This window comes from Tauraco erythrolophus, chromosome 6 (genome assembly GCF_009769465.1).
Source record: "Tauraco erythrolophus isolate bTauEry1 chromosome 6, bTauEry1.pri, whole genome shotgun sequence".
Lineage (NCBI taxonomy): Eukaryota > Metazoa > Chordata > Aves > Musophagiformes > Musophagidae > Tauraco > Tauraco erythrolophus.
In genome coordinates, this window is record NC_141470.1 from 61,953,485 (window position 1) to 61,978,470 (window position 24,986).

General features: G+C 47.4%; 1 protein-coding gene across 1 annotated transcript; it reads left to right on the plus strand.

Annotated features, from left to right (window-relative positions):
* The first annotated feature begins 6,179 nt into the window (after positions 1-6,179).
* TNFAIP2 (TNF alpha induced protein 2) lies at positions 6,180-18,651 on the plus strand. The gene is made up of 11 exons (XM_086613937.1): positions 6,180-6,522; positions 8,391-9,018; positions 11,537-11,651; positions 12,921-13,046; positions 13,893-13,993; positions 14,080-14,178; positions 14,362-14,485; positions 15,674-15,796; positions 16,693-16,848; positions 17,977-18,098; positions 18,510-18,651. The coding sequence occupies exons 1-11, from the start codon at positions 6,183-6,185 to the stop codon at positions 18,649-18,651; spliced, it is 2,076 nt and encodes a 691-aa protein (XP_086470063.1). The 5' UTR covers positions 6,180-6,182.
* Positions 18,652-24,986: the final 6,335 nt, after the last annotated feature.

The following is a 24,986-nucleotide window of genomic DNA, read 5'->3' on the forward strand; positions in this document are numbered from 1 at the left end:
CTTTTTTTTTTGCCAGTCAGGGAAGTCCCACTGCCCTGAGGACCTCTGCCTTTTCCCAGAGCACTTGAAGAGCCTGTCAAAATTCCTTTCTACCCTTGGGCAGCCACCTCATAGCCACTGCATTAGCTCCTCGGGCACAAATTGAAGGGTTCAACCTCAGAGTTAGGATCCTCGGTGTGTTTAATGTAGGACTTCTTGAGGCTGCTGCAAAGTGAGGAGGATACTTTGTGGGACTGGAACATATGGCTGGTCTAGAAGCCATGGTCCCTCGCCATCACACCCAAGTTCAGAGCAGAAAACCTGAAGAACGGTCATTCTCCAAAGTATCCAACTCCTTACACTTTCCAACGGACTTTGAGGCTTGTCAATGCCAACAGAGCCCATCAAATAGGAGCAGAGCGCTTTGGAAAACTCAGGTTTGGGTTTGCTTCACTCACTCTCTCTGTAAAAAGAGGCCTGGAAAGTAAGAGTCTGGAAGTGCTGGCCAAGGTGAGTGATCCAGGAGCTCTAGGTCTGGCTCCCAGGAAATTTGTGTATCTTAGTCACTGTTAGCTCTAGCAGTGAACTCTGCAAACTCCCAGCCTGAATGCAGGATTTGGCTTTGGGAATAGTAATAGGAAAACAAACCCCTAGACAGCAGCAGCTGGTTTCTCTTTCAGCAGCAGCAGTTTATAATGATACTACCCAGATTTGAAGCAAGAAGAAAAAGGAGCTTATGACACTGCATTTTCTCTGCTTTTTCCCAATTACAATATATATGTGTAATTTTCTCTTCTCTTTCGCTGTTTGAAAAATTCTCACTAACAACAGGAGATGCTGGTTTACAGGACCATTTTCAACTGGGCTTCAGTAATTTAGTGAAACCAAATTATCGTTTAAAAATGGTGGGGGCACTGTGTAGCAGTATCTATGCTGTTATCAAGACAGGTGATAACATGATTTAATACTGATTTAAAGCATCTCAAGCCAGGTGAGGTGCCCTGGGATCCTCTGCCTGGTCTGCTGCTTCCATTCCCCTAGGTCCCTTGGGTTCTCCGTCACCCCCAGCCCCATGGGGATGCCTGATGCTGCTGAGGTACATGGATTGAGTCCCCCAGGAGTGCTCTGCTTCTGCCTTGACTTCTTTACTGGATATATGGGGTTTGTTTCCTCTCAGCTTTTGATCCCATTAGGAGTAGAGCTTGGCCACCATCTAGATGGTGCTGGACCACATGGGGTGGTGTGTGTCCCGTAGGGGCCCGCAAACTGGAGCATGGATTTGAGCTGCACAGTAAAATTTCAGGGTGGGGGTGTTGGTGGCCCAGCTCATCTATAGACTGTGATTTCTCAGGCAGAACCAAGTGAGAGGCCCCAACTTCTCAGTGTCTCCATTCAGTACCCAGGCCAGCTAACAAAAATTGGTAGGAAAAACCCACCTCCTAGGAGGGCTTCCCAACTCGCAAAGATTGGGGCTAATATCTCCGAAGACTCTTTGCTGGCATCTCCACAGACTCTTTATTAGCAGCTTATTTAGGTGTCACTGCATAGGCCAAGGTACACTAAACTCAGACTGGCTGCACTGCTTTACTGCTTCAAAAGATGGTTTGACCTGGTGTTATTTTTCTCGTGTGGGCAGGGGTGACCCCACTTCCAAAGGGAGCAGAGGGTGGAATAAAAGGCTGATGCGAATGCAAAGAACAAACTTTGCTAAATAACTTTAGATTTCTGAGACACTGTGGCAGAGGGAGGGACTTGCACTAAAGCAAGGCAGAAATCCTTGTGACCTAGAAGTCAGCAGACTGGAGAGGACTAAAAATCCAAACAAATACTTGTTAATACTAGTAGCAGCTCAGGAAAAAGTAGTCAAGGAAAAGATCAGGAAAAATTTCAGAAGAGGGGTAATCAGTAGACCTCTTCCCCTGAGTGCTCTCTGGCACACCATGAGCCCCTTGCAAACAAGCTCATTGTTCAGCGTGCGGCGTGAAAGTTGTTTCCGAGAGGGATGAAAATGAGAAAACGGGAAGTCACTGGGCCCAGAGTTCAGGTTGTGTCTTTCTGTGTCATGGCTCTGCTCCAGGTGTTTCCCTTGCTATTGCTGCCCACCCAGGGAAGGCTCCGGCCCCGAGGGTATGTGCTGTGATCGGCACCATGCGGAGAGCTCACTGGGTCCGTCTCCAGCCACGCTGGCAGTCAACAGCACCACTGTCCTAATGGTACGGTGCTTCTCTACAGGGTAGCAGAAGATGATGCTATGTGAGCTGTGCTGCTCTTCTGGTTGGAAGCCATAAGCTGAATATCCTATGTCAAAACTAATTGGAGCTAAAGCCTCCCCCACCACAAACTATAGTGCTCATAATAATAATGAGGATGATGATGGTGGTAACAATAAATTAACAGGAAATTAGTAATAATAATGAGTTGAGATCTATGTCAAGTTTTGACCTTAAATCATTGCATTTCCCTAGACCTGAATTTGAGCTCTGTGCCTGGGAAATGATTCAGCATTTCCCCAAATGTTAACTGCTACAATAATTAGGAGCCTGATGGAGTTTTAACAAGCTTTGATTTGCGAGCAGAACACAGGCATACAAGAACAGCCCGTGGCCATCTGAGCCAGAGCCCAGCTCCTGGCGTGTCCTGTCTGCCACAGCGGCCAGGAGTGGATGCTGGAGGTGGGGGGGGTGTGGGCACAAGGAGCAGCGCCCGCACAGGCATCTCCTGCCCATGGCCTCCGGCCATTACTGGTGCCACCTCCTTTTAGCTCAGTGTTTCTTGTAGAAAGGGAAGTGTTTTTTTTCTTTAAGAAAGTTTCTTATAGGAAGGTTCTTATAGGTGTTTCTTACAGAAAGTGCTTGGCCATCTAATGATAAAGAGAAGAGATGGGGGAGTTTTGGGTACCACTTGCCCTAAGTGACTGAAGCTGCATTTCAAGGCAGGGTTTACTGGTATTTCCAGTACAAACACATGCAAAACAGCAGCAGCAAACGGATAAACGCTGGGCGAGCATTCAAGGGTGCCAAATGTGAGTGAGCGTGGCAGCTATCGCACTGACAGCTGTACCCAGATGCTTAACTCCTTCCATGTCTAGTAGTTCAAGACGGAAAAGCACGCCCTGACACGCCGATATTGCCAACACTTCTCACGCTGCTGATGTGGGCAAAACCACTGGAGGTGATTTTCTCCTGATTCCGGTGTGGGACTTTTTAGGCAAGTCAGGGTACAGGGGTGCTCTGCAGCTGATGGCTTGGTGGGCTCTGCAGGGGCTCGCCTGGGCTGCAGCCCCTGGCAGCACATGCCCAGCTACCTGCTTCGCTCCCGGGCATCGCCAGTCCCTGCACCTGGCCCTTTCAGAGCATTACCAGGACAAAGTTCTGCCAGCAATTAAAAATTAAGCTTTAGACCAGCTTAATTGTTCCCTTATGGATTCTTTTATGTGTAGTGTCACTTCAATGGTTTTCAAAGATACATGACGTTCATCTTAGCATTGAAGAAGAAGCAAAACCATTTTGAAATCCGCCTTTCTGATCATCGTTCATGAAAATATGACTTCATGAAAAAGACTCTGAAAGTCACCTTTGGCTATAGGAAAGGGAGAAGTACCTTCTTTGTTTAGAAAAAAAAAAAAAAAACAACAAAAATAGGAACAATAGATGCTTTGTTTGCAATAATAGGAGAGAAAGGACTGGCTGAGTCTGTGCTTGAACAAACAGGAAAGAAGGGATTTGGCAGAATGAATCTAAACACAGCATCATATTTGGAAATGCAGGCTAGGAAAATAACCCTACAAAACTTACGAAAGTCCCAAGCACTTACAGAGAATCCTGATTGCCATGATTATTTTTTTTTTTTAATGGAAATGGAAGAAAAAGGAGCTCTTTTCCACTGTTTTTAGGATTTTAACGGGGCATCCTGACTAGAGTAGCTGGAGTGAACCACAGAGATTTTTCCTCCCTCCTCCCCCAGTAAACGTGCAATGGGAGGAGGTAGGTGGTAGCCGCAGCTGCGACTTGCTGCTGCTGGGCAGCTCCGGTGCTGGGGCCCCCTTTGCTGTCCCACGCCGCAGCCCCGCAGCCCTGGGGCACGAGGGCTCCGCTGAGCAGCAACCCAACGCCTCTCGGCCACCTCCGCCGTCCTGCTCCTTGAGTAGCTTCACACTTTGCCCCAGGTCACAGACCACCAGTTTAGCTGGGAGCCAGCCAGATCATGCACACCCACACCCCTTTCTCTCCTTCCCAAATGAGTTTTTATCTTCACTGTGTTTTAAAAGCAATAGCATTACTAATCCCAAATGTGACCTGGCAGCGAGAAGGAATGCTTCCCAGTGATACCAGAGTAACTGCTTTCTGTATCACCTGGCTGCTACCACTAACTTGATGTTCCAAAGCTCTCTAAGCAGCCGGGAGGCAGACGGAGGAATTGCAATCAAAATGAAAAGCCACAGTCTTCCAAACAGTTTCTCCAGAAATAAATATCATGGTTTGTATCAATGTGATACACATCAACAGTATAAACTTAACAAGGGTATTTGAAGATCACCACACTGTGGCCTCATAACTGGAGCCAAATTCTTCCTTTATTTAAAGCCTAATTGCTCAGCTCCGATGCGGTACAAGTAAGTCAAAACTTGCCTGAGAGCTCTTCATGCAGAAGTGCACTGATCAACCAGAAAGTCACATATAAAAAAGCACTGTTTGAACAAGAATTGGAAACTATGAGTCACTTTATTTATAATAACTATATACTTATGATCATTACATAAATGAATGTAATTATGAAAATAAATCTATTGCAAGATATTAAATGATACATAAATACATCTCAAAATTAGAATAATTCAAAAAAATAAATAATTCTAAATAGAAATTCTGAAAAGATGTTGTTACAATAGCAAATTTCTATCGTCAATTATTTGTAGCGCAGGAGTGTTGGTGGTAGAGCAGGACTCTGGCAGCATAATGTCTGTTTAAAAAAGGCTAAACCAGCCCAATCCTGGTGCCTTGTTGCAGTTTCCCTCTCAGCCAGGCAAGGACCCTCTGGATGAGCACCAGCCCTGGTCAAAAGTCCAGTCTGGTTAGTCCCTGCTGTCAGAACCTTGCCCCCTCCACCAGCCCTTTTCACTAGCGTTTCTTTCTGCACAAGCCACTGCTCACACTGCAGCCTCAGATTTCAACATAAACCGATGGGACAATAATCATGCCCTCGTATTTGAAAACACCCAACAAGTCAGGCTGAAGTTGCCTTGTTTGGGATGCTGTACTTACCTTGGGACCATTCTGAAAATGACATTACATAGACTATGAGTGGGTTTGAAGGGTCTGAACAGGTCCTTGAGCTTGTGTCCACACAGACAGCACACAGAGCATCAAAGCCATGCTTCTGACTGAGGCTTTTGGGCCTGAAGTCATGTTCATATCAGGAGATACTGCTGTGTTTCCACACTCCCATCCTTTCAACCACGTCTTTCACATCCCAGATGTTTCTGAACTCTCAGCCACATTCTCTGGGGCTCTCCTCAGTAAAACTAAGAATTTTATTACTGGCTTCAATGGGGACACAGTTAAACCAGCAGGACTATTGCTTAGCAAAGACTGACGCATACCTGGCTTGGTAGACTTGTCTTATTTTCACACTGTACTTGCAAACTCAGTGTGCAAGAAGCTACATGGATGCTTCCACAAATGGATCTGCAGCTAGATGGGCAGAGATCAGCAAAAACAGGCCCTGAGGAAGGTTGGCATTGATCCTGATGCCATATAAAATTACGGGAGTTTTGTGGTTGCTTTGAATAGGTACAGGACACTTGTCCCACCCCACCCACCTAATTCGTGTGCAGCATCCGTGCTCACTTCACTGCCACAGCATCCCACAGAGATGCCCTATATCCAGACAGGCTCAAGGTCTCAAACCAGGCCATCTAAATCACCCTTAAAGTCACTCATCAGTTTTCTCTAAGTTTTTTCTTGGACCAGAGCTGCTTCGATCCTCTCAGCTACCTGAGGTGACATTGCTCAAGAGCTCTCCTGCAGAGCTGCACCCATACCACATGTGTGTTTATTGCGCCCCACACCACCCACACAGGGACAACTCATTCCAGAATTGTTTTTTTAATGGGAATACACCTTGTCACACTGTGCCATTGTAGTTTTTATGTAAACTGCTATAATCTGACCAGTTCTTTCTGAAATTTACAGGCTAGAAGGAAAATGATGAAAATGTTACCTTTTTTCCAAAGTGGTCCTATTGGAATACGCGATGGATCAGAGGGTTGCATTGGTGCAAACAGGCAGCTTGAAAACCCTTCAACATCAGTAGCTGAACAAGTCTCTGCCTGTCCTGAACCTTCTGGAGAAGAGATCTGGTCCAGGGACCAGGAGAAGATGAGTGAAAGGCCAGAGGCAGCCTGCAGACCCTCACGTGCATCTTCCATCACAAGCAATGGGAGCTGCACCTCTGCTGGGGACAGCCTTGAGAAGGGGAGGAAAGGAATAAAGGGAATCCTTACGAGTGCACTTAAGAAGATGAAAAAGACCAAGCCACCCAGTGGTAAGTGCTCCTCCATCCTCCTTGCATCACCTCGTAGGCCATACTTATCTTTAGAGGAGCTGCATGAGGTGGAGAATTGAGAAACAAGGGCACTGACAGATTGAAGTGACTTACCCAAGGAGCCTGGAGAAACATGGGTTGGGGGGGACATGACCTCAAGTCCTGGTCCTTTGGTACCAAGGGCACGCTTCTTGAGGAGCTGCCAGTTTGCAGGTTTTCTGTCCAAAATGAAACTTGTTTCTCCCTCTCATGGGAGCACAGAGATCTGTGGGTGGGTGAGAAACCAAGGCATACCTCTCTGTCTGTTCCTCCTGAACATACAGCTCCTCCAGACACGGGCATCATCCCTGCAGAGTGGTTAGAGAGGTAGAAAAAAACTTGTGTAGAGAAACCCAGAACTGGAGAGAAGAGTGCCTCTTTGCACTTCCAAGGCTCACCTGACACCTCAGCTGACATATCTCATTGCCTGGTTCATAAACTTAGCAAGTTGCACCTTAAAATAAGTTCATTTTTAGTCCTACCTCCTTTACTGGGGGGCTCCTCCAAAGTCTCGCTTTTTTAGTACAAATTATCTCGTTACCAGGCAAGCCTTTACCTGTCTGATTGGCTTCTTTTCTGCATGTGTCACATGTTTTCCCTAACTGATGGTTTCCCTTCTTGGCCTCAAATTTGCTCAGCTAAATGAACCAAGCCTAATGAAAACAGGCCGTTCGTGCCTTTGTTCTTACTGCTGCATTGCCCCATTTCCAGTGTCTTTTTTAGAAATAAAGCAACAAGAATTGCAGAAAATATTCCAGATGAGATATCACCAATGCCTGGTACAAAGTGTTACCATTTTTCTATCTCAGCTGGACATTCCTCACTAGGTACAGGCTGGGGTCATACCTGACTTTCCCACCATCATCTCACAGTAATGATTTACTAATTCTTCAGGCATCCCTCTTCCTCCTCCATCTCAAGCTGAGTCATATCCAGCTTGCAGCAGAAAATCCTATTTGTTGCTAAGTAACTTTTGCTCTATCGAATTTGTATCTATCTTATACTTTGTGCTATTAAATTTCAGCCCATTTACTATTCAAGTTATCTCGTTGTTCCTGTATAATACACCAAGCCCTCAGTTTCGGTTACTTTGTGTAATCAGCAGATGCCAATAGGGCACTCCCAGCTTTTGTGCCACAGTCTCTAAGGAGAACATGAAGTGAGATAAATTTCATGAATAACGTAAGATTTCTCCACCCAGGGCTTTCCATACAAACCTTACACACCTAAAAAAACTTCTTTTGGGACATAATTTCTCTAGTTTAACTAATAATTTCTGAGGTTGCACTGTATCGAGTAACTGGCTGTAGTTCAGAAGAGAGTTCAATTGTATTTGTCTTGCCTGCTAAATGTGCCCTCCAAAAAAATTTCACAGGTTGGATTGTGCCAGCCTATTTCTGGAAAACCCATGTGGTATTTCCTCTAGCACATCTTATTTAGGTACATCTGTCCGTCTATGTTTTTTTCTAAAGCCATGCTTCTTACTTGGGGTTGTATTAATGGGAGGGGAGATAATAAATAAATAAATGAATAAACCTCCACATATCTGAATTTTGGAAACAAATATGGGTAGCACATGAATATCTGTCCATATGTAACACATTAGTGATGGGTATTCAAACTTCCATTGCCCCAGTTAGAGGTGGGCTAGGAATAATATTAATTTTAAATAAACAGAAAGATTTTCTATATGGTGGAGAAGCCTAAGATCTAGTGTTATAGAAATATAAACTTTTTTAAAAAAGGTATTCCAGAGCCATCATTTTATATAAAATAGGAATTTAAATCTTTGCTATTGGGTAAAGAAAGGCTGTTTTCTTTTTCATCAGTCAAGCAAGTCATGGATCTCCTTGAAGAGCACAAGCTTTGCGATGCCGCTCAGCATCTGATTGTCCTGGAGAAGAGCCTGTCTAGCAAAAGTGAGGAGGGTCTGAACATCAGCCAGCAAGATGTCGAGTCCATCTACGAAGTTCTGAAGCACAAAGTCTTCAGCATCTTGAAAGACTCTATTCTTCTGGCGAAAACAAACCCTGAACTGCTGCAGCAGGCAGTAGATGTGCTGAAAGAACAGGAGAAAGAAGATCAGAACTACATGTTGGAGAATCCACCTGACCAAAACATGCAGGTTAGACCTAGAAAATGGAAAGAGCTTTGGATGGCTACAGTAAAGGAGTCAGTAGAGACTCGAATGAAAGACACAAGTCATACTCCTAGAACTGAGAACCTCTCTGCAGTTGGCCAGAACCTCCTGCACATGGGAAAGACAATGAAAGAAGATTTGACGGTGGTTGTAAAATACATTAAACAGCTTTATCCTCCGGAGTTTAACATGTTCAGCACATATGCAGAACTCTACCACAATTATTTTGCCTCCCAGGCAATGAAAAATGCTGAGTCGCATCTGGAAGACAAGGATATTTATCTCCTCCTCTCATGGGTGCACAACTTTTATCCAAAGTAAGTGAGGCTTTTACACATGTTTATCGCTGGTGATCAGCACAGGTTGACTGGCTGCAAAACCAGACATTTGCTTGATTTATGAATCAATATCACTGTGATGCAGGCTGGTCTGTGGCTAGGTCTTGGTGTCACTGGTGTCATGCTGATCTACACCAACTGACCAGGAGAATCAGAAGGGACACTCTTGAGGCTGCTAGTCTGTAATCCAAGGACTAACCCCACCATTCAGACTTCTGGGCAACAGACACACACACAGATGTTTAGGGCTTCACTTGTGGGGTAAATTGGGCAGATTCATTGCCCTGATCTCTATTCCAGTTGCAGATCTGAACTCATTCTTGGAAAATGTGGAAATTTCAGGCCCCTGGACCTGAAAGGGGGCAGCCAATAAATAGAACAACCTGAGATGCAATTATCCTGGGCACGGAGGATGTTGTTTAAGCATCACCCACAGTCTGTGCTCTCCTCCAGGTTAGGAGACCAAAGGGTGAGCTCCTGTGAGAGGACATCATCAGCCAAGGGTTGATCGCCCTTCATCCTCACAAGCCCTGTGTATTATAGAACTGAAAATATTCCTTGTTGTGGCTTATAGTACTGGATGGAGAATCAAGGGCTCTCATTTCCTAGGTGAAAACCAGTAAATACACCAGCAGAGTTCCTTCTGCTGTTCTAAAGCCGTTCAACCTTCACCTCCACTTTTTCCTTCTCTTGTTTCACTGACATAGTAGAGTGAGTCAGTGTTGATCCTGGAAGTTTTCCAGAGCTGGTGCTGTGCTCTAGGTCAGGGTGTTCAGGCCTGAACCAGCATGTGTTTGGAAATCAGTAGGTGCGAGGAGCAGGGCTCAGCCAGAGCAATGCAGCCCAGTGCTGGGGATGGTGCCAGCCCAGGCAGCGGCTGCTTTGCGGGATGTTCCCAGAGGCCAGGTCCAGGTGTCACCTCTCTCCACAGCCAGCAGTGAAGGGAGCAGCGAGGAGGAGGGTTGCACGACAGCCCAGTCCCAGCTTCCAGCATTGTATCAGGAACAGCCCGTGTGCGAGGAGCGCGGCAGTGTTCCCCCACAGAGATGAGTCATGTGCAGACATGGGGATTGCATGATGCTCAGGGTTATTCTCTGCAGCTCCAGAGGGAGAGGCTGCTTCCAAATCAGACCTCCCACGAGTGCTGGTCTGAGCCCCCCACGGCTGGCAGGTCTCTTCCCTCGAAGCTGCTCAGGAGCACGCGACTCAGCCGGCATGTGGTGGGGACATGGCAGTGGGATATGATACTGCTCACTCTGTTCCCAACTAGCCACAAAACACCAGCTTTTCATCTAATCACCTCTCTATATTAACGGAGAGAGGCTGTGTCCTGGGACTAGTCCCTCCTGCTGCTCTGGGTTCCCCATTCCCAGCACAGTGGCCAGTGCCCAGGAGCTCGGCAGAACATGACTCCATTCCCCGAGGTTGCTCAGGGTCCCACCCTCACCCCTGGCTGGACTAAGGACAATCATAGAATCATAGAATCATTAGGGCTGGAAGGGACCTTCAAAGGTCATCTAGTCCAACCCCCCTGCAAGGAACAGGGATATCTCCAACTAGATCAGGTTGCTCAGGGCCTCATCCAACCGGGCCTTGAACGTCTCCAGGGATGGAGCATCCACCACCTCTCTGGGCAACCTGTTCCAGTGTTCTACAACTCTCATGGTAAAAAATTTTTCCTAATATCCAACCTGAATCTACCTCCCTCTATTTTAAAACCATTACCCCTTGTCCTATCACAACTGGCCCTCCTGAACAGCCTCTCCCCATCTTTCTTGTAGGCCCCCTTGAGGTACTGGAAGACCGCTATAAGGTCACCCCGGAGCCTCCTCTTCTCCAGGCTGAACAGCCCCAACTCTTTCAGCCTGTCCTCATAGGAAAGGTGCTCCAGCCCTCTTATCATCTTCGTGGCCCTCCTCTGGACCCTCTCCAACTGGTCCATGTCCTTCTTATGTTGGGGGCTCCAGAACTGGACGCAATACTCCAAGTGAGGTCTCACGAGGGCAGAGTAGAGGGGGAGAATCACCTCCCTCGACCTGCTGGCCACGCTCCTCTTGATGCAGCCCAGGACGCGGTTGGCCTTCTGGGCCGCAAGAGCACATTGCCGGCTCATATTGAGCTTCTCGTCCACCAGTACTCCCAAGTCCTTCTCCTCAGGGCTGCTCACGATCCATTCTCCACCCAGTCTGTAATTGTGCCTGGATTGCCATGACCCAGATGTAGGACCTTGCACTTGGCCTGGTTAAACTTCATGAGGTTGGTACGGGCCCACCTCTCCAGCCTGTCGAGGTCCCTCTGGATGGCATCCCTCCCTTCCAGCGTGTCGACGGCACCATACATCTTGGTGTCATCGGCGAACTTGCTGAGGGTGCACAAATGTACATTTCCATCTGTTTTTTTCACTCATATCCTCAAAAAGTGTTAGTGATTTGCATCAACAGCTGTCTTGAATTACATTGCCCTTGGAAAATGTGTTTGTTTGGCTTTCTCATTCCAGACATATGAGAAAAGATCATGTTTTAGCAGAAGAGTTGGAAAAAGTTAAGCTTGGAAGCCTTTTGCCATCAAGTCTGAGCAAAGAACTTGAAAAGAAATACCTTGACAGTGAAGAGGTGAGAATCTGTTCAGTCCCTCCTCTTCCCTTTACTGCTCTCATACGACTCCTTGGAGGAGCTCTGACTTGTCCCTGCATGCACACTTCTCCGCTGTGAGTCACACACCTTTCCAAGAGAAGCAAAAGCAAGAATGCTTTTGTTTCTTTTTGGGGACAGGTCGGTTTTCTGCTAGATGGGACTTGCAGAGCAAACTTCTGCTTAGCTCAGCCTTCTGCCCTGGGAACCATCCCAAAGGAACTGTTCTGTGCTTGCAGACCTTGTGATAGGAAGGTGGGGAAAAATCCAACAACAAATCTTTACGGGTAACTTTCCGGTGGTCTGCTAAATCCCCAGAGGGATTTATGCTCCCTCTCACAGATAATGGATTCAGAATTACTTCTGGTCTCTGCAGCGGTGCCAGACCTTGGATGAGTGCAAAGCATGCATGTCTGGTCTTGAAAAATGTGTCTCTTTGATGGCGAATCGCCTGATCTGCAGAAAATAACAGTTGCTCTGGTTCTTGGATCACTTTTGTGTTAATGGAAAAAAGAAGCAACTTTTACAGTACTCCCATAGCTTAGTGCTTCTGGCATTTTGGGCTGGAATTCCCAGAAAATGAGAAGACAAGTTCCAGGTTTAGCTGTAGCCCGTGATGGTTTGCAGATGGGAGAGACGGGTGTGAGGGCTGCAAAGCGCCTGGACAAGGCACTTGGTGATCAGAGAGATGTGCCAGCCACTGGGCACACCGTTTTGAGAGCCCTTCTGCCCCGCATGCACGCAAGAGGGGTCAGAGCAGAGAAAAACTGAGAACGCTTTGTTTGACTCTCCAGCGCTTGTAAGGCATCAGAAAAAGGATTTTTCTCATGGAAAAGGACTGCAAAGCCAGGCCCAGAGGGTAGCATGGAGCGTGGCGCACAGGCAATGCATGGCTGGGGGAATTTGGGCTCTGGTACGTGTAGCTACCAGTGACCTTCCCCACCCCTGCCCTCAAGATCACCGCTGACGTACGTGGCAGGGTGGTGGGCAGGGATGTGGATCTTGATCTTCATTCCTGTGCTGAAACATTCAACTCACTGTTGCGTAGATGGATGTTGTGAGGGGGTTGTCCTTCCTGCCGTGAAGCGGTGGGTAAAGTGTCTTGTAACAAAAAGCCTTTATTTCTCAGCCAGGGCTGAGGAAAAAGTCTGCTCAGATGGACAAACAGAGGGTGGGTGAGTGAAACCTGCTTAAGGCAGGAGCTGCTGCATCCACTTTGTGATAAATGCTGTTGTTCTCTGTTCCCTAAAGGCTACTATCAAAAATTCACTGACCAGATGTTTAGATAAAGAAATCCAAAGATGGAAAGAAGACAAAGAACCAGAGAAAATAAATGGGCATTTTCAGAGCGAACTACTCGCAATATTTGTTATCCAGGTAATATAGATATAGACTAAAAATAAACAATTGCATCCTCTCTGTGTTTAGGATTTGAAACTAACTATAGTCAAATTAGGAAAGCAAAAAGCCAAGTTGTTGCGTAGGGCAGTAGCAGAGGCGAGCGTTACAGGGGAGCCCAAACCCGAGGTCTGGCACGGTCGTCCTGGTCAGCGTGTGGTGGACACAAACTCCTCTATAAGCAAAACAAGCAGGAAAGCTGCCTTCGTTTCTCCCTGTGCGGTCTCTTCTGCACCCCCAGCCGAAGCCGGGCTGTTAGGCACTGGGTAATGTAGCAGCAGAGAGCCAAGACAGAGGTTTAGCCGAGCGAGGAGGCAGCGCGGTGCTGATGCCCTGCTTGATCCTGGGGAGGCTGTCACGAGCAGAGCTGCTCCCAGTGCTCATGCTCTTTCCCCACCCTCAACAATCCCTCTCTAGCTGTGGAGGATTAGTAGAGTTTATTTTTAAAAAACAAACCCTTCATATATTGAGGCGGCTGTGCTTAAATTGTTGGGGTTTTTTTTAATGCAATCATACGATACACAGTGAAAAAAGTACAAGAAGCCAGGTGTTGCTTTCCCCACTTTCTCAGCTATTTTGTAGACATTCTTTAGTGCTTCTTTCTTCTTCACCTCTTTTCCCATTTGAAAATGGAGTTCAAAATTGGCTTGAGCACACCAAATAAGTATAGCTGCTCTACCCAGTCCCTGGCTCCATCCCAGCGGGGGGATGCAGGAGACGTGGGCGCAGCTACCTCAGTTGAGGATCTGTAGCCTTTTTAACCAGCAAACCTGGTCATTTTGGAGTAGGCAGCATTTAAAATTGGTCTCGTTTGTTTTTTTCTAGAGTATCTACAGCGGCCAGAAGCGAGCCGAGGACATCAGTGCAGCAGTGGGTGAGGAGCTGTCACATCGCCTGTCCAAAGAGCTGCCTGCCTTCCTGAAAAGGTGCGGTAAAAGGTCCTGGACAGCCGGGCTGCCCAAGCCACCTGGGCTGGCACTCATCCACCTCTCCTCTTCCCATCTCCCTCCAGCTACAAGGATGCTTTCGAAGACTTTAAGGAGAAAGGCAGGAAGCATAGATACTACAAGCCTATACTGATCGCAAATATTAACAACTGCTGGAATTTTAGGTAAGGGTCCGAAACAAAAGGCTTTGCTCCTTCCTCTGCAGGCAATGTTTAACAGTGTGGTAGCGGGCAGGTACTCCAGAGAGGGCAGAGGAAGGTCCATCCGCCTGCAGAGGAAGGTTTGGAGACCTCCGAATTTCTCTCTGGAGAACAGATTTTTCTGACCTTACTGATATTTCCTTGCAGAGACTATACGGAGAAAAACATGGCAGAAAAGGACGACAGTAAAGCCAGTATCCTCAGCACTCTGGGCGACATCGAAAACAGCGGCTTTGACGTGCTGCTTCAACAGCTGTTTGCGCAGCTGAAGGTACCGTACCCGCGCCCCACACCCCCTGCCCCACGGCTCAGCCTGTGCCAGTGCCGGGCACATTCTTCTGCCCTGCTATCGGTTGCCCAAATCTCTGATTCAAGTGCAGAAGAGTTCAGAAGGGCTGTGGTGTAGGTCACCTCTCAGCCTCAGTCGGAAAACTCTGGATCACCTCTCCTTGAGCTGTTCCTCAAGCCTGCGGGCAAAACAGGTGCAGGTACATGGGCATGACTGTGCAGAACAAAAAACACATCTGATCACATCTAAGATCACTGAGTTGAGGGAGAGTCTCAACTTGCAAGTCTTTACACTCCAAACTGTAGGAAGCAATCACAATTTACGTGAACTGCAATTACATAGCTTTTGGCTCCTTCATAAAGGTGACCTGAAAGGCACTTTGGGTTTCTTTCTTTTTCTTTTTTCTTTTTTCCTTTTTTTTTTTTTTATATATTAAACACAAACTTTTAAAGTTAAGCAAGAGTGGTGGAGGGGAAGGCATAGGAATCAGGAATGTTCAGCCACAGTCTTTCCTGCTTTTTCTGTAGGGCCTTTTGGAAGGCATCTGAGAGGGCAGGAGGACTTTTTTTCTTTTCATATTTATTTACTATGGCCAAGAAAAATTGTGATTGAAAACATCTCATAATGATTCATTTTTTTCCCTGATGGTTCCATAATTCTCTAATCAGACAAGATGGTAGATTTCGATTAGATCTAAGGAAGAAATTTTTTACAATGAGGGTGGTGAGCCACTGGAACAGGTTGCCCAGAGAAGTTGTGGATGCCCCATCCCTGGAAGTGTTCAAGGCCAGGTTGGATGAGGCTTTGAGCAACCTGGTCTAGTGGAAGGTGTCCCTGGCTATGGCAGGGGGGTTGGAACTAGATGATCTTTAAGGTCCCTTCCAGCCCAAAGCATTCTATGATTCTATGGTTTGGACAAAACATTAAAAATGTGGAAATAAAAAAATCATCTCCATTATGAACCTTTCAAGCTCTTGGTCATCTTCATCATGAGGAACCAAGATGAGGCACAAACCCAACAAATCCCCCTCTTCCCCTGCTGTCACACATCCCTGCACAGGGCTGCATGCTGCAGTGTCACTACGTAGGATACTGTACATATAGAAATGCTAAATATATGTGTGCAAAGAATTCGTTTTGAGGGAACTAAGAAGATTTTCCATTTTTCAGCCAATTTATAAGAAGTTTACCGAAAATAAGTGGGACTCCAGCAATGAAGTTATGAACGAGATCATTAAAACCACCAGCAAATACATTTCAGACTTCCGGACCCTAAAGGACCCTTTCTACCATGTAAGTCAAAGAGAAGTATCAGAGGGATTCTGGGACGCTGAGGATGCGTTTTCAGCTCTGATCCTCTGCGACTCGAGTTGCCTTGACCCATGTTAAGCTGGCGAGCTGGCCTGGTGTCAGAGAGCCATCTCAGGCCGGATTTCCATTAGCATGAAGTTTACTTAGATTACCCGTATAAATCTTACTCTTCTCCAGCAGAAGCAGACTCCTGAAGCTCTGCTGCAGTGTTTGCAGAGAAAAACACCCTTGCTGTAGAGAAAATGCTCTAGGGATCACCCAAAATACGGCTTTATTTATGTGTGGGTTTGCTTTAGCAATCTTGAAACACAGATGCAATCGCACGGTTCTGTCTCATGGCTCTTTTGATTGCCCGAAGGATCAGAGGAGGTGGATGCAACTGGGACAAATGGCAGATAACTGAGCCACAATCACATTTTCAGAGGTGCTGGAGTATATGTGAAACATTACCATATAAAAAAATCTTTGATTTCCTGCCTTTGTCTTTTTAGTAGCCAAACTAAAATTATCATGGTTTGTGTATTAGAGAGAGGAACAGGATGAGCAGCATGAATTCCTGTTTTTCTGGAGCACTGCTACTTCTTCTCTAAAACACATTAGATCTTTTTTATGCCTTCAACTCTTCCCAGAAGGAAACAACATTTGGAAATTCCCATGCTTCATTAGTATGAGTACAAAGAAATTCTTGGCATTTAGGATGTAATGTAACCAGTCCTGGGGAGGTTGGCAACCAGCGCCGCTCCTCACGTATGATCAGCAACAGGCGTTTCGTGGGGCATGTTTTACAACACTCAAAATGTTTTTGTCCACCATCCACACATGTGGTTTGTTTTGTCCCCAAGCAAAAGATAGATGAGCTCCCCTCTCCTTTCCAACAGGCTATCGTTGAGAAGATCCATGCCCGTTTGGTGAAAGAGTACATCGTGAGGCTGCTGAAGAGGAAAGTCAGCCTGAAAACTCCAGCACAGCAGCAAAACTTGGCCCAAAACATCTCTAAGAATGCTGCCGACCTGGAAGCCTTCTGTGCCAGTAATGTACGTGAGTGCTCACTGTGTCTGTGACAGCACAGGGCACAGGCACACTGAAAAACAGAAAAATGAATTTTCTGGAGCCTCTCGTTAACCTTTCCAACTCAGCTTAATTTCCTAGAAGGCAAGACCTTAGGCAGAAAGAGGTCTTCAAGTGCCTGTGGGCAGGAAGGCTCCCCTGCCTCCAGCCTGCCCTCCCTGGGATGCAGAGTGATTCACCCTCCTTTGTCCCGTAGGCTGTGGTTTCCTTTTTAAGATTTATAGTAATAGGGTCAGAAGATGTAGCTAAACACCACACTGCTCTGGTTTCAGTACAACTTGTGTGGAGTCTGGGTTTTGGCTCTTCTCCCTCGCCCTTGATTTCCCTCGCTCTGCTGCTTTTAGGTCAGGCAGGGGCTGAAACGGGCAGCGCTGGGTCTCTGCTACACAGGTGTTCCCTCCGCCAGAGATCTTTGCTTTTTCTATGTGGCTGAGACACCCCTCTCTGTCCTCTGAGATCACCTCCCTCCTTTCACACCTCTAAGTTTACCTGCAAAGCTAAGCCAAGCCCTGTCCTCCACCACCCCATGTACAATTGACTGGAGAAGGAACAAGCCTGAGCATCACCTGGCATGGCTGGGAGATCAGGCAGCCGGTGCCTTGGCAGATCCAATGGCCAGAAAATAGGTCCAGTTGGGGCTTTTACCTCAGTGGGCAGAGAGAGGGTTTTGACAAGGCCTGGAGATGTCAAAGGCGACGTCGCGTGCGGAGCTGGGGGACAGCAGCACGCGGCAGTGCGTTTCCTTGCCCATCAGTCCTCGTGCATGCACCAGGCAGTGTAGAAACCCAAGGAAAGGAAAATGTGGTGGGAGGGAAGAGCAGAGAGCCTGTCGAGGTGGATGTGGAAACCTCAGTCTTATGGCAAACCCTATGCCAGCTGTGTAAGAGGATTAAAAACCACCACAAAACCAATCCAATTTCTCCAAGGCTGGCCTAGGCTAAAAACGTCACTGAAAACAATGAGGCACCTAAAATCGCTGCCGCGTCCTTCCCCATCACCAGGAACCAGCCTCAGGAGCCGGCTGGGTGGCAGCCCTGGTGAAACACAGCTCCTGGGCTGGGCAGAGCTTTGCTGACCACTTTTTCTTCTGGCAGGGCTCTCGAGCCACGTGGCTGAATTCAGCGCTCCCCAAACTGGCTGAAATAATCCGACTTCAGGATTTAGGTGCTATTAAAATTGAAGTTGCAACGCTTGCCACGACATACCCAGATATCCGGTAAGGGATGCTGAAACAGATTTGCAAATACTTGTATGGAATTTTATTTGAGCCAGAAAACAGTTAAATATAAGTGAGGTTCATGTAGCCTGAGCCTATAAAAATGGCGAGGGCTGCCTCCCAGGCTGTGGCAATCCCAGTGCCGTCGAACAACAAAATAAATAAGTAAAAAAGGCCTATTTATATATTCCAAACTCTGGCCTGATTTTCTCCTTTGCCTTGGCGATTCCCTCCCCTACCCCAAACCTCCAAGGACAGTGCTGGGTCCCATGTAGGATCACCAGATGCCAAGCTGGCATCCTCTGGGGACCTCAGCACTGCCAACGGGGCGGGGGCCAGATCCCGGTGCAAGGGACCTGGCGCACGGAGATCTGTGGGAGAGGATAACACCTGCCCGTTTCTCTTCCACAGGAAGAGGCACCTGGAAGCGTTCCTGTACATCAAAGCCAACTTGTCACGCAGTGAACTCAAAAGCATCCTGGGCTACTTGGCAGACAGCACGGCGTCCACACTGCCCGAGGCCCCGCTCTTCTCCAACATAAACGTGTCCTAGGCCAAGGTACCCCTCAGCACCCAACTTGTGCCAGGCTGTGGGCGAAGCTGGGGATGAAGACTGTGCCCTGGAGCAATGCACAGCGCACACTGCCACTTTTTCCTACGGAAAATACTTTGTCCTAATCCAGCGCTCAGCATCTCCATGGGAATCACTGTCCTCGCTGCCCAGCTGGGAAAAGGGGGCACCCATGGGGGCACCCATGGAAGGAGTGGTGCTGGCAAGGATCAGGGCTGCTCCTCACAACAGTCACAGACTCCCTCCAAGGTCTCCTTGGTGCCACCACGTTCTGTGCCTGGACAGTGCCCTGGTGCTCTGACCTCCGTCTACCTCACAGGGCGCCATGAAGGCCACATCGCTGACTCCCCAGCTTGAGCAGAAACCTCCTATGTAGCTTTGCGTCTTCTAAGGAAACAGAGGGAAAACAAAACTGAAGCTAAAATTTAGAGATAGAATCATAGAATGGTTAGCGTTGGAAGAGACCTCAAAGATCATCTAGTTTCAACCCCCCTGCCATGGGCAGAGAAATCCTCCACTACACCAGGTTGCCCAAAGCCTCATCCAAGCTGGCCTTGAACACTTTCAGGGATGGGGCAGCCACAACTTCTCTGGGCAATCTATTCCAGTGCCTCACCACCCTCACAGTGAAGAATTTCTTCCTTATATCTGATCTAAATCTCCCTTCTTTCAGTTTAAATCCATTGCCCCTTGTCCTATCACTACACACCCTTGTAAAAAGTCCCTCTCCAGCTTTCCTGTAGCCCCCTTTAGGTACTGGAAAGCTGCTATAAGATCACCCCGGAGCCTTCTCTTCTCCAGGCTGTTGTAAAAGTCCCATGTGAGCATGCTTGCACCCTATCTGCCGCCTTGTGAGCCGGGCAGGGGCAGCTGTGTGGGCCTGATGGGAGAGGCACCAGGTTTGAGGTCCAGAGGAGCTATTGCTCAGCCATGGCAGGACTCTTGCCGTCTCTCCATGCAGCAGCGCCCACAGACCTGGGCTTGGAGTGGCCCTGGCTGCACGCTCTGCCCAGGGCATTGGGGTTTCCGAACTGGCCCCGACGAGCCCCGGCTGGCCCCACGGCAGCACTCTGGCCAGGGCAGCGTGGGCTTCCTTCACCTCCGTGAGGTGGGAGCACCCAACCCCCCGGCAGCCACCAGCCCCTGTGCGGTGATCCTGGCTGGTGTGCCCACCCTGGAGTGACACCCCGCTAACAGAGGGTGAGGGGCAAACCGCCCCTTGTGACGGACACTGTGGGCTAAGCACCGGCGTCTAGTACAGCACTTTGGATGTTGTAAGGGTGCTTAAGCCCTTCTTGTTGGCTTAAGGGTGCTTAAGCCTTTCTTGTTGAGGAGAGGATTTTCCGGACCCCATTAACGTCGTAGGCTTTGAACGGGTGGTGGAACTGGTCTCAAATGCCACTGAAACATATTGAGCACCCTGTAGGCACCACCAGTTCCTGCTCCCTCTTTCCCCTCTTGCTGTGAGGTGGGTCTGTTGTGAAACTGTTTTTTGCTTTACAGCCCAGTTTTTTTTGAATTGAATCACTTGCCAAAACAACAACGTGTTTAGCTGAAGACCTTTCCCTTCTGTTTTTCTCTGTTTCAACTTCTGTATCAGGCTGTAGAAAGTCGGTCCGGAAGGAAGACGCATAATGACTGTGCAAACCATGTAATGTATTTATACACATATGCGGTATACCACTGATGTATTTTCGCATCCAATTTTATTTTTTTCTCAGTTAGAGATATTCATTTGCAATGTTTATATTTAAACAGTATTCAAATATGCTAGAAAAGTGACTCATTTATTCTGTCTCTGGCTGTTGTTTACTGCGTTGCCACATATAGTCCTACGTACTCCTTCAAAGGGCCAATTCTTCTACCCCTCCCAGCCTGTTTTGGTGAATGTCACCCACCGGTTCTGGGTAGAGAGGGTCTTGCTGGACTACAGACAGGCTGGAAAAGCACCCTCTGTTTGTGCTGTGTGTGGGTCCCACAGCCTGGCTTTCCTTGCTCTCTGGAGCCAGGACTGTCCTGCGCACTATGTTTATGGTAGCTTGTATAACAAGGTCTGAAATGTCAGCCTCTAAGCACTACCGCAGTCTCAATGTTGAATAATAAAAAGATATATATTTGACATACATCTCATCCTTACTGCTCTGGCGTCCCACTTCCTCCACCTCTCTTGTCTCCTCCTGTTCACATGAGTCTAGCAGATACAGCCCACCAGAATTTGGCCCCACCAAAATTCGGGTGAAAAACGGGGCTTTGGTTCCAGTCTGCTGTCTGTCCACGAGTAGGGCAAACCTTCCTCTCCTTCCATAAGCATGCTCACGCTCCCACAAAATCTCATATATACGCATCATTTAATAACTTATTACACATTATTTAAACACTTATCTCAGCTACAATTTAAAGCCAAATGCCGAAACGGCTTCTGACAGCACCAAGCACTCATGGCAACTGTCACCTATTGTGCAACATTTTCTTTCCCAATTAGTGAAAGGTCATGCTATTGCTATAAATAATTGCATTTTGATTTAGAGATCTTTTAAGGGCCTGCGGAAATGCATCATACAAGTGATTGTGCTGGTCTTTTAAAAAAAAAGATTCCAGCTGAGTAAGTGCTCAAAGGAAAATAGTGAATCTATTTATATATCATAATTAGGATGGGTGGGAGAAAATGGTTTTCATACACATTTCATAAGCCATATGGAGCTGCATTGTGCAATTCTCTTCATCCTGCTATAAAAGCCCAGCTTTCAGCCCTAATGAGCCCAGGAAATTTAATTTATTTATCTTCCTGCATGACTCGACATTTACAATGGCATTTATTTATATGTGGCATATTACACATAACCAGGTACTTCCAGGAGGTTGCATGAGTATCTTCTGATAACAGTGTTAGATTAATACTGATAAATAGCCCTTCTATAAACTAACTAAATAAAAATTTCTGAGGTCAGTGTGGATGGGTTTTCTTTATCGCGCAACCTCTGCTGATGTTGATGTCTGCCCCTTCTTGGACACAAAGCAGATAAGCAAGACGAAAAAAATCAAATCGGCTTTATAAAAGAGTTGAGAGAGCTGGTTCCTGGGCGCAGTTGCTGTGGCACTGCGAGCTCACCAGGTCAGTTGTCACCAGTGCCACCGGTTCATCAGCCTGCAACAGCCACCACATGGGACACGGACTGAGCTTACATACGCATGCACGCATACCCCTTGCTCCCTACCCATCCATCCCACCAGGCAGTTCCATCGTTTGGCTTTAGACTGGCAATTTGCAGTGCAAAAGATGCAGGGACACAAACCACAGCAATATCAGAGAGTGGACTGAGGCATTGCTCACCTCCTCTGCTTCTGCAGGAGCCATCCACTGCACTCCGAGTCCCTGGTAACACCTGGGGAACCTCTGTCCTTGCTGCAGGGAAAGCCAAAATCAGCCGGAGAGCTACTGGGCTCCTTCCAACGGTGGGTATGAAGAAAATAAGTAGAAACCTTCTACTAGAGCTTGCCGAGAAACTTTGGGGTCTCCAGACATGGAAATGAAGAGTTAAGAAATCAGAATGCCTGCAGCACCTCCCCTTTGAGGCTGGATCTTCTCACCAGGACCCCCTGAGAGATGACAGCACTGGACTAAAGGCCATAAGATTTGTCGATGTGCAGATTTTAAGAGAGACACACTAGACCAAAGCTCTTCAGTAAGCCGGCCTTTCCGAATTCAGCCCACATCACTGGGTGGACAGTCCTGGCTTCATTGACCTGCAGTGACATGCACAGATGACATAGTTCCTCAGCTACTAATGGATGTAAAGCATGAAGATTATGTGCAATTACATCTTCACAAAGGGTGTGGCAGCCATTTGCTGACCTGCATTTGCGGATCTTTTATTTTATTTAGCTGGTATGAAGTTTAATAGGAGAAAATCTGGAAACCCCAACCCAGTGGGAAGAGACAGTGAAGCCTGGTGATGCATGGAGCATCCCAAAGGAAACGTGCACCTGCAGTGAGTGGGGACAGCAGAGTCTCCTTCCCTTGGGAATTAAGGCTCACAGGCTGAGAGTCTCGCATCGCTCAGCACAGCTTCGCTGGCTGCCCTATCACCTGCCTCTACTTTGCACAGCTGGGGTGAAAAGCCGGTGCTGGGGACCAAATGGGCAGGAGTCAGCAACACTGAGCATAGGGAGGAAGGATATTTCAGGAACGGGCTAGGGGCGGGTGAGCTTGGGTGTGACTAGCAAAATCATGCTTTGCCACACTGTAGATTGAAACCCATGAGAGTAATTGATGCCTTCCTGCATGACTTAAAAGAGGATGTGGCCACACCACCCACGCTGATATCCTTGAAATATGAAATATCTCTTCTGTAGCCACAATCACAGAGGTGGCAGCTAATGTTGGGGGATTTCAGGAATTAGTCATCGGTGCGGCAGCCACAGATTTCCCCCTTAGCAAGGTGTAACTGCACACTGCTGGGAAGGGAGGCAAATCTCACCTCCTGGGAGGAAACCAGAGGGATGCAGTGGAGCAGGCACACACATCAGGCTGTTCAGGTGCACGTTACTGGAGGATGGTTAATTGTGTTTTTTTAAAGCAATGAGAAGTTTTTAAGGCTACTATGAAGTGAATATTCGCATCTGCTGGACACCATTTCTCCTTGCTACCCAAGGCTTTCTCCTCTAGAAATCAGGTTAAAAAAATCCTTTTGAACTGACCGGTTTGAAGGCTTCCCTACAAACCCATTTTTCATCTCTTCTCTGGGTCTTGTCTCCTCAGAGATTTTCAGTTGCTTCTTTCACTTCTTTGTAAGTCTTAGATGTTCACCCCAACTCTCCTCCCAACACTACCCAGTGGTGCCCTTGGACCATGTTCTCCTAATCCTCCGGCCCTTCATTCAGCAGATGGGACACACCAGGGCATGTCATGTACCAGCACCCAGAAAGACCGTCATTCGAGGACGAGAAATTCGTTGCTATTTATCTAAGTAGTTTTCATCCAAATAAGACAGAGCACTTGAGCTGTAATAACTCTCCTAATGGGCTAATAAAAGAGGAAAACTTATCATTTAGCAGAAAAGCTGAGCTCTGAAAAGTACTCATTAGTGTTGGAACAGCTGTGATGGGGAGAGATTAGCTCTGAAAGGGAGGAGATTATAACAAGCTCTCGGGTAGAACAATATTGGTCCTGGAGTCTTCAAGAGCTTTTGAGCCCTATCCCAAAGGCTGGAGGCCAACCCCCAAGTCCCATTGGCAAGAGCAGTGCAGCCTGAGAGCTAAACCAAGTGTACGGATTAGATAAAATACTAGGATAAAGTTAATAGTGCTACGTCCTAGTTAACAGAGGGTTGTTTCTGCTCTTTGGTTTCATTGCAGTTCCCTCTACCCTACACTAAGGCTACAAAAAGTGATGACAGACATCTAAGCTCTGGAGCAGGGACTGTCACCTTCACGCTCCTGCACAGCAGGACCTTCGACAAGGTCCCAACCCCATCTTCACGCATTGTGACACAGCCCCTCACAATCTTCATGGGGCTATGCAGACCCAAAAAGGTTGGTTGAAGATATCCACTCCCTCTGTCTAACATGTGGAGTGACAGAGGTATTTCCAATGCCCCAAAAGAAACATTTGACTCAGCAGGATCCTGGCAGCCACTTGCTTGTGACTACCTTACGTGGACGCTCCTGAACCACAGCAGCCTTGAGGTCCTTTGGTCAGCAAGCAGGTGTGAAGGGAATGTCATCTCCAGAGACTGCACTTCATTCAGAGCTGTCACTGCTGTCCTATCTGGGCACGGGTGGTTTGCAGAAAGCAGCTCTGAGCAGCCTTGTGTCTTTCTTCCAGGGTGCTCAGGAAGGGGCATCCCATTCCACCTCTCAGTGATCACAGGGCTTGGGGTAACTCAAGAGAGTTAGTAGGACCCACAGACCTGTCCTGTGATCTCATAGGACAAAGATACCCAGAAGAGTTACTGAAAAAGGTGGGCAAACCAAACCAGAGTAACTCTTGCACACACTGGGTGGGCTAGACCTGCTCCTGGAGGAACCTTGGCAGCTTGTGAAGATCTCACAGGTAACACTGTTAATCCTGGAGCTGGCAAAACACAGCGTGAGCAGTAATCCAGATAACTTTTGCTGTGTATCAGTAAGGGAAATACAGGAGGTGCCTTGGAGAAACAAGGCTGCAGAAGTAGAGACTGAGAAGGTGGGAGAGCAGCCTTCAAATACCTGCCATGACTTTGGCTGTGCTCAAAAGTCTTTTGTTGGTCTTTATTTAACTGTCCTGCTCAGCATCCTCTTCTGATCCGTTAAAATATCACAAAGACTAAAGTATTACT

Bases quoted from the DNA above. Each gene is read 5' to 3' on its own strand.
- TNFAIP2 (XM_086613937.1), top strand. From the start codon at position 6,183: ATGATGAAAATGTTACCTTTTTTCCAAAGTGGTCCTATTGGAATACGC. The intron at 14,179-14,361 runs GTAAGGGTCCGA...ATTTCCTTGCAG, and splicing joins AACAACTGCTGGAATTTTAG to AGACTATACGGAGAAAAACA. The intron at 18,099-18,509 runs GTAAGGGATGCT...TCTCTTCCACAG, and splicing joins ACGACATACCCAGATATCCG to GAAGAGGCACCTGGAAGCGT.